The sequence below is a fragment of the Ostrea edulis genome, chromosome 10 (genome assembly GCF_947568905.1).
Source record: "Ostrea edulis chromosome 10, xbOstEdul1.1, whole genome shotgun sequence".
In the NCBI taxonomy this organism is placed as follows: domain Eukaryota; kingdom Metazoa; phylum Mollusca; class Bivalvia; order Ostreida; family Ostreidae; genus Ostrea; species Ostrea edulis.
Window position 1 is genome coordinate 35774484 of NC_079173.1, and position 9725 is coordinate 35784208.

At 35.0% G+C, this 9725-nt stretch overlaps 1 protein-coding gene across 1 annotated transcript; it reads right to left on the bottom strand.

The window, feature by feature from the left end:
- Positions 1–444: 444 nt before the first annotated feature.
- Positions 445–4600, bottom strand: LOC125665925 (growth/differentiation factor 8-like). Its single transcript, XM_048898896.2, has 3 exons — positions 3374–4600; positions 2367–2752; positions 445–1778 (listed from the first exon to the last, which is right to left on the bottom strand). Exons 1-3 carry the CDS (start codon positions 3858–3860, stop codon positions 1383–1385), a joined length of 1269 nt encoding a protein of 422 aa, XP_048754853.1. The 5' UTR covers positions 3861–4600; the 3' UTR covers positions 445–1382.
- Positions 4601–9725: the final 5125 nt, after the last annotated feature.

Below are 9725 nucleotides of genomic sequence, written 5' to 3' on the forward strand. Positions count from 1 at the left end.
TGGATCAGATACTGAAATTCTTGAACTATTTGCGAAATTAGGACCATCGTAAATAATTCAGCTGATCATTGAAGTTATCATTTGATAACAAATGTAGTATGATCTGGAACAACCGATTAAGCATTTTTAGTTTAGTAATAGTATGGTAATAATTGTATCTATCAGAACAGTAGATTCCTCTATGTGGGACAGCTAGGGAACGCAAGTCAAAATTCTGAGTTTGGGCGTTGTTTCCGTTTTACTCAGTCTTTGTCATAAAACAAAATTAAACCAAAAGCACAACCTTCTCTCCTTTATTGATATCTAAAGGTCATCATTATTATTCTTGCTTTTATATCTTATTGTTTTCCCCTCTTTTTGCTTTGTGTTTTACACTTGCCATCTTGAATATGAAGAAGGCAGGAACAAAATAATTATATATATAAAAAAAACTAACACAAGGGATAAAATGTATGTTTTTTATTTCGAATATCACAGTTTTCATTATGTTTAGGCACATGAATATGTGCTGAGTTTTTAGTTCTCAACAATTAAAAAAAAAATCGCCATTTATACAGACCTGCTCCACTCCGTCTATTCAGAATAGCGTCATATTTTCTAACGAATAATATTGCACATCACACAAAACATTACGAGCAATATAATCACAAATTCTTGGAATGCAAAACAGTAACAAAACAAACAAAGAGACTAAATCTTTCCTCTACTGAATTGCACCAATAGCCTCATTACTAACATTTTAAGCCCTGGTTTCGGAGCGGCACTTTACAAATTACTTGCAAATGCATTTCATAGATGAATGCGATATGAAAATTTTAAAGTGCTATCCAACTCAACAACTGCACATCAACAATAACATTTAATGGAGGTAAAACACAACATATGAAGCACATTTATCAAAAAGCACCACAACGTTTCTCGCTTCAAATCACTTTGTGCCAAAACAAAGTGGAGACCAATCAGAGATCAATTCAAGGATTTCAATGCAGATATCACAATCGCCTCTTATTTTCTTCTATGCATTGAACCACAACTACTAAAAGCCATGCCTGCCAACAACACAGTGCAGAAACCCGGTGTGTGATCTTTTGTGTCATGTAAAACAAAATTTAAATAATACTTTTTTGTTTGGTTCGACCAGATTTTAAATAATAGTTACAAATGTAAGAAACAGTCCTGATTTCAATTTCAGATCAGCGGGTGTTGTGAACATAGACCGAGTTCTTTCATTCTACTCTATGATGACCGACCTTACAATTAAGTCGGTGTTGTATTCGGCAAACTGAAAGACTTTCTGTCTTTGTGGATCTTTGATCCATTCACATTATAAACGAAAACAAACGCGGCTATTTCCTATTTCTACCCCTTTCTCTCCTTTGCTTTTAAGAGCAACCGCATCTGACTACTCGCATTCTGGGTAATGTAGTTAACTGAAGTCTGGAAGTATGATCAAAGTACAGCATTCTTAAATTCGCCATTCGAACGGGCGAGCAGCAGGGCCCTGGGTTATTTCCTATCATTCTGGACTCAGGCACTTGTTGTATGACTGAGGAGTGGCCATGGTTACTTTGAGCTTCGTTTCTGCATTCTCCTGCGCAATAGTAAGCGTCATACCATTTGGGTGCAATGACGAAATCCCAGCCGAATTCTACGAAGCTGACAGTTAACGGGTATCGACAGCATGCCTCAAACTGGTTCTGTTCGTCACACGTTAAACCTGTCGATCGTTTCCTACGAACGTGTGCTGTGGTTGTCGTTCGTAAATCCAAGTTCGGTTCCTATAAAATAAATTTGAAAAGTTGCTAAATTCCCCCTGATAATGAGTTTCTTTTCTTTATTGAATACTTTTTCTTACAATATTGAGATAGTATCGGATACTGAAAAACAAAAATCCGCGTGTTAATGACTCTATGTATATACAGGTTTGATATGTTCTTCAGTAGTGGTTTATAGACCATGTGTCAAATGAAAAGCCATGTGTGTCAAGGTTGTAGTGGCGTTAAGTACATGTACACCAGAACTGACTATGCACAGTGCAATTAGGTCATATGGTCACATTCTCTACCGGTAGGTGCATGTTATACAAAAAAAGTGCTGATTACGCATCATTTTCTACATACTGAAGTTAATTCTGAATTTTATTTGCGTCTCGACACCATCTAATAAATATGATTTATTAGTAATAAATATTACCCTAGTGTAGATTTCAATGTTTTTCATTAAAAAAAATTAAATCAAGCTTTAAAGGGAATGCAAGAGTCTTGGCTACCATGGGATTATATGTTACATGTGTATGTAAATTTAAGTCTTCAGTATTTCCTCAGTTTGAAATTAAATTCGATATTTTAACCAGTCTATATACTTACATATCCTTCATTTATTCCAGTAGTGGGTGGGAGAACTATTAGATTTTCATTGTCAGCATCAAACGCTTCTACCGCTAAGCCCAAGTTGCTGGACGGATCTGAAGTCCACTTATATGCCAAGTCCGTGATATCAAAATGATGCCAGCCACTTGTGTTCGGAATGGTCTTTTTCCTCTTTTTCAGAAACCTTTTGACTGGTGGTCCTCCACGTTTCCCGGGAGGAACCATTTTGTACAGAAATAATTCTGAAACGTTTCTTGGTAAGTTGAAGTGACTGCGTGGTACTATATAAACCCATAAAAGGGCTTTGTACACATCCCTATTTTCCAGTGTGGGCATGTTGAAATAAATGGCGTTAGACACTAAAACTCCGGTGGAACTGGGAGCTGTAAAACAAAGCATCCTTTATCACAATGGTAGATACTACATGTATGTGTTCCTAAAAATTGAAAAATATAAATAATGGAGAAGAAATAAATAATGAGAATTGGGTTTTTGAGCATGACAAAACATGGCACATTGTGTGTGTGTTTGTGTGTGTGAATTAAGTAGGGTCTGACAATGTAGAGGAAATATCGTGTTAATTTATTTTCAAAACACTACTTCAACACCTACACACACATACTCCGTGTGCATGTGTTTGACATCACGATAATAAATTCACAATCGCCTTTAAAACACCAAATACAATGACCGCACGTGCAAACTATCTCCGCTATCTTTTATATAAGGACGCACCTCTTGTGCATTTAAGCTGTTACATCAACTTAGATGTAAATTATGCACATTTCTGAATGATTAATTAATTGATTGGAATTTGGCATTCCCATCCTAGCGTCGCTAAAAGTACCGAGTTTTATATCTATAAATGCTAAACTGAATCAGTCTTATTTTGTATAAATCTTCGTTCACTTATTTAAAAATTCATGCATGTTTTAAAGCGATCGATACATTTACAACAATTAATGAAATCTAATTAAATGCTAATGATTATAAAATGTACTTACGTTCTTCTGAAAATATATAAGTCCTTTCTGCTCTTCCGAATTCATCTTCCTCGTCCTCTATTTGATCTGCATAAGAATATGGCGCATCACTTTGCATTCCCCCCACTCTTTCTTCATTTTCATATCTTTCACGTAATCTTTGATAGGACGGTACCTTCGGTATCCGTAGGTCCGTGATATTTGGAATCCCGAAGATGTCCAATTTCAGTGCGTGCTCGATTCTATTTCTTATGGATTCAATTCTTATTCTCTTTTGATCCTCCCGGATTCTGCAAGTCTGACAACGACTCTGAGTGGCATCTAATCCATCGTTCCGGGAATCCGTATTTTCTGATAACACACTGAGGATCTGTTCTTGAGTAATATTGCCGGTGTCGTAGTGTTCAAGGTCCTCCATGGTTTGTGGTATCACGGTGCAAAACACTACAACCACGCTACATGCTATTATATAAAAAACATAATTAAGATGAGTCGACATCTTGAACATTAAAATCAGCTGATCGTTGCGCGTTGTGTTCCAGATGAGTAACCGCAGCGAAAGCGAGCTAGCTTTTATACTAGCGGTCAAGCTTTAGTTGGCCAAATAATTTGACAGGTGTGATACCTGATAAACTAATGGTCCGAAATTGTTTTGTTTGTACATAAAAAAGCAGCGTACTTAAGCGGAGGTTTTTTAATCACCCTTTCATATTACACGAAGACACTTCAGCTTTTCTTTACGTCCATGGGCATACAAGTAAAATCTGGTTATAGGTTTGTTCCGTATTTCAATTTCGTAATATGTAGAGGTTCTTTTCAATCCTTTAGTGCATTGAGTGGTGAACTGCGCACTTTTGAAATTTTGCAGGATAAAAAGATCAATATTCTATCCTTTGTCACAAATATTCCATGGTGTTTTTTTTTTGTTTTTTTTTTTTGAAATCCTAGAAAAAAGTACAATGTTGATATTGATCTGGTGTTGCTAACATCCCTGTTTGCAGTGAATTGATATTGCCAGTTTTATGGTTTTAATGTGGTGAAAGGGCAAGGTCTATTACTAATCATTCCTTAACACAAACCCCAGAATAAATTCTCGTCAGCGGTAGTCAGGGAATGTTTCTAATTTAAAGTGAAGGAAACAGTGGAAAAATTAGGTTCCCATTAGTTGTAGCCTAAATATCTTCTATTGTTTCGGTAGATGTCACGTTCTTCAATGCCTGCCGATTCAGATATCCAAATGATGAAAAAAAAAATTAAACACATTCAAATTGCCTGTATATAAATTTATTTCTGGTATATAACATCCTTTAATTACATATTGAAAACTCATCACGTTTAATAGGGAATGTCTATACTGATCCTTTAACAAGGAGATGGATATGTATCTTAGTCAGTTATCTCAAACGAAGAATGAAGTTTTTCCCAAGTACATTGTATAAAAGAATTCTTATCTAATCGTTGGCAACAAATTGGGGGTGGAAAAGTTCAATCTGGCACTAAAAAATCTACTAAAAGAATTATAATCGATACATTTTTTTGTGTGTATTTTTTTAAGTGGGTGTGTATGTTTGTTTTTTCCCTTCTTCTTTTGGTTTGTTAATTTTTTTTAATTAAAAAAGAAAAATTCCTTTGATTATGTTCGTCTTTGTTCAAAGTCGTCCACAATCATAAAAACTATTGAATTTTCATTTCAAATTGAACATTATATATATCACAAGCCAGATGACAATACATTGGCTCTAATACTTTCTCTGAATGACACGTGTAAAGAGATGAAATACGATTTTATTGCTTTAAGAACAGCTACTGCACAGAATTATATATATTACAGATTTTCTCCTATTTCACGTCGCTGACAGATTTACGTTCCCAAATTATGACACGTTAACTTCTTTGTAACCTGTTCAGACTTTTATTAGCACAAAATAGGCATACAAAGTATTGTTGAGTGTTTTATACTGTTTTGGAATCACAAAAAGATATCTGATACTTGGATCATATGGCCGCGTCACTCGTTGTCACTTGCAGTGTATAATTCATACATTTATTACGCATATTTAACGTGTAAGATGGCATTAGACATTTAATATCAATCAAACAAGTTCATAAATTTTCGCAGAAGTATCCTATACAAACACAGGTTAAACATTTGAGAAACTTGTATACTTTATCATAACTGACAGAATTTCTTGCCACATTATAATATGTGCTTATGATCTGAATCATCAAATTTGACACCTTTGTAAAAACTACAACGTCTTAGCCCGGGGTGCAGTGCTGGTTACGTCAACAGATATGTTTTTTGCACATTTTGAACAGATTATCATTGTAAGCGTTGTTATACAAGTGGGTGCTTTTCTGACAAGTTTGAATGTACGGCAAATTATTTATTTGTACAAGCGATGGTAGTCATATGAATAGAGGTATTGATATTTGGTTAAATGGTTGTGGTGTTCACGTTAAATATGTATTTAGGAGATTCAGTCATGTGGAATTTTTGTTCCCGGTATCAATTTTCAACTATAACTCTACTTTTTAGCTGTTGATTATATTTTTCATTAGAGAGAGATTGAAAGTAGCATCTATCAAAGACGGCATGCAACAAAATGATTCTCTTTTTTCATTTCGCCAAGAGAATAATAGTTATCTGGTGATCTTTCTTCTCACATAAATGTGCATTTATTTTTATGCCTGTATCTTTATTTATTAACTTGATCTGTTTAGTTGCTCGATACTACATCTTTATGTGCTATTAACATTTAGAAACAGAAATACTGGGAAGTATCACCGGATTGTTTTGTCAGATGCTTCCGTTCAAAGTACACGTAGTTTAAACTTTATTTCATTTGAATAAGTCAACATATATATTCACTATAAGTAGTATGCACACAAGATTCGGAAACAACTTATAATAATCCGTTTCCTCAAGAATTAACTTTGAATGATAAATGTACATTTGTCCTTGTTGTATGACAAAGGTGAAAAATGATAGAAAAAATTAAACAAGTAAATAAATAAAAATCTGTTAGAACATAAGTTCATAAACAAAATAAATATACAGATGTACAAAATAACGGTCAGAAAGTAGTGAAAAAATAACTTCCAAACAAGAAATTCGACCACTTTACAAATAAAAACGAAACTCGATAAAATTAAGTTACAAATCGTTTGGATGCGGTGATAAAATGATGTACATGTTTAAAAATATGTTTATTATGAGAGAAATTCCTAGTTAAGTCTCCATGTAATAGGATATTTACAGTTACTGGTCTTATTGGATCAATAAAAAAATTTTCTTACATCTTCGAAGAGAGGACATTCAAGTAAAAAGTGTGTTGTTGTTTCGATTTTTCCACAGGCACAATATGGATTATCTATTATGTGTTTCGCAAATAGATGAGATTTAAGAGTACTACAGTTTAGTCTAAGTCGTGTATGTAGTATCTGTTCGTTGCGTTTGCCAAATAGAAAATGTTAAGGGATTTTATAAGTGTCTGTGTTAAGCACGCGTTTTAAATCTGAAATTGAAGGATTCGCCTGTACGCTTGATGGAAGATCGTTCCCAAACTGTGTAATGCACAACAACAAAATTATTTATTCTCAAATAAATACAATATGTGTATTGTAGAGGAATAATTCGTAATATATAAAACAATACTGTATAAGACAGAAGAAACGATTGTACATACAAATGTAGTGGTTCCCGTGGGGATCCGGGTTAGAATAGATCCTCAATACCCCCTTGCTTTTCGTAAGAGGCGACTAAATGGGGCGGTCCTTCGGATGAGACACAGCACGTGTGGCACGATCAATATCCCTCCCTGTTCAATGGCCATAAGCGCCAAACATAGGCCTAAATTCTGCAGCCCTTCACCGGCAGTGGTGACATCTCCATATGAGTGAAATATTCTCGAGAGGGACGTTAAACAATATTCAATCAATCAATACATAGTGGTTTGTGTAGAACTTGGGTTGAATAATACAGTGCGCTCGTCTAGTGGGATATTGGTGTGGTTTCATTAATTCTAAGAGGGATTAAAGACGATAAATAATTTGGGGTGCTCCCGTGTACCATAGTATGAAATTTGATTATTTTACGTTTTTGTCTTCTTTTGTGCAAAGTATTCCACCCAACCTCATGATAAGGATCATTTAGACTTACAAATTTTGTCGCAACTGTGACTATACGAGCTGCCTCTATGTTAATTTTTTCAAGTTTATCAGATAAGTCCCGTGGTATGTTGTGCCAAACAACGTCAGCATATTCAGTACCTGGCCTTACAAGTGAAAAGTATAATTTTTCTAACGATTTTCTATCCAATAAAAATTTCAGTCTTCTGAGAATGTGTAGCCGTTAGGACTATATTAACATGAAACGACCATTGTAGGAAAAATGCAATCCTAAATGCTTATGGTGTGATACTTCAGTTATTTTTTGTCCATTTAAATAAAGGTCGGGAGGTGGAATTTGATTCCGTTTGTAGCTGATTATTAAACTTTCAGATTTTTGAGGATTGAATGTAACTAAGCATCGTTTTGACCAATTATGTATTTTGTCAAGGTCACTGTTTAGCATCAAGCTTGCAATTACCGGGTTTTCAATAATAATGTATAAAGTAGTATCGTCCGCGAACAATTTAATAATGGACATGAGGTCGAACACAAAATCGTTTACGTATATATACGTAAACGATTTTGTGTTCGACCTCATGTCCATTATTAAATTGTTCGCGGACGATACTACTTTATACATTATTATTGAAAAGCCGGTAACAACAGCGGAGCCAGTATTGAGCCCTGGGGAACGCCAGCCTCTATGTTATACCAGTATGATACTGATGAGTTTATCACAACTCTTTGTTTGCGACCTTGACGATAATTTTCAAACCAATAGTACAATTTACCTCCTATCCCAGTTTGACGTAGTTTGAAAAGTAGACCCTTATGCCAAACCCTATCAAACGCTTTGATAATGTCGCAAAACACGGCGCGCACCTCTTTCCCCGAGTCTAATGCTCAGCCGATATCGTTGGATGTGTCTAGTAATTGATTAATTGTTGAGTCCCCAGAAACAAAACCCGATTGATGCAAACTGTTTTTCTCTACTAAGTAACTATAAATATGGTTGTAAATGCAAGCATGGCATTTCCAGTGATGCATAATAACGAGATTGGTCTGTAGTTTGTAATATCGTTGCGTTTGCCCTTTTTGTGTACAGGTGTCACGTTTGCTCGTTTCCATTCTGTAGGGGAAAAATGAATTTTGAAGGGAAGACTTAATACGGTAGTAGCTTCCTTTAGAAGACGCGGGTTTATTAGATCTGGCCCAGTGTAGTTCTTTCATCTAGTATGTGTAATTTGATTAAGATCGATCTTTGTTTTATGCCTCGTCGAGAATTATTTTTACTCATTAAGACGTTACCAGTTGTAGGTGAAGTATCAAGCATTTAGATCTATGCTTACTGCTTACGGCCGTAGAAGTGAGGGTTCTTTAACGTGCCAACGTCTGCCACGATATGGGACCTCCGATTTTAAGGTTATATCTGAAAGACCCGTGATTCTCACTTTTAAAAGCCGAGCAATTTGGCGAAGGAGCAATCACTACCTATGTTTACATCTTAGGTTTGACGCGGCCATGCCATGAGTGGGACTCGAACTCACTTACTCTGAAGTCATGACAAAAGTAAATTTTGTGGGGTCCAGCGCTTTCATGTAATTATGTTTGTCCTTTTTGTACTTTAACCTTTCATAATTTTTTTATTTAATTTTGGTTCGATCAGCATAAATGAAACACTATGATATCAAATCCATTCAAAACGAGAAAGTTTTTTGGACATGAATTTAGACCCTTTTCTCACACTTTAAATGTTACATGTACATGTAAGAAAAACATGTAAGGGCTTATATCAAGAATATTCCTTAAAGTAATTTATAACCAAAATTTTTTAATTGAAAAAAGAAGAGAAACAGATAAGTGATTAAATCTTTGAGACGGCGTCAAAATTAAACATTCTTAAATATGTAAAATTTATACGGTACCAATGTAGTACTTTATCATCTAAAGTTCACTCGAATATTATGAATTTTCAATAGTATCTTGAAATTATGTGTTCTCAGCTTTATTCAGTATTTTAAAGCCGTAAATGGGTGGAGAATTGTGAAGCTTTGGGGAAACCTTCCACTTACTTTTACAAGATTCTTGGTTAGCGTCCACTGCTACACATAAACCCCCTACTCTTACATCCGAACCTCATTTTTCAACGGACTAGTTTCGACAGAAATTTCGCCCCGGAAGGATTTCTATGTAACATTTACACAAATACATCAATCTGAAATCTTTCCTCATCGTTAATTAGCTGTTGGCTAATTAGCTG

Coding starts and splice junctions, on each gene's coding strand:
- LOC125665925 (XM_048898896.2), bottom strand. CDS start 3,860: ATGTTCAAGATGTCGACTCATCTTAATTATGTTTTTTATATAATAGCA. Junction 2,753..3,373: donor TTATATATTTTCAGAAGAAC/GTAAGTACATTT, acceptor TTTGTTTTACAG/CTCCCAGTTCCACCGGAGTT. Junction 1,779..2,366: donor CTGGAATAAATGAAGGATAT/GTAAGTATATAG, acceptor TTTATTTTATAG/GAACCGAACTTGGATTTACG.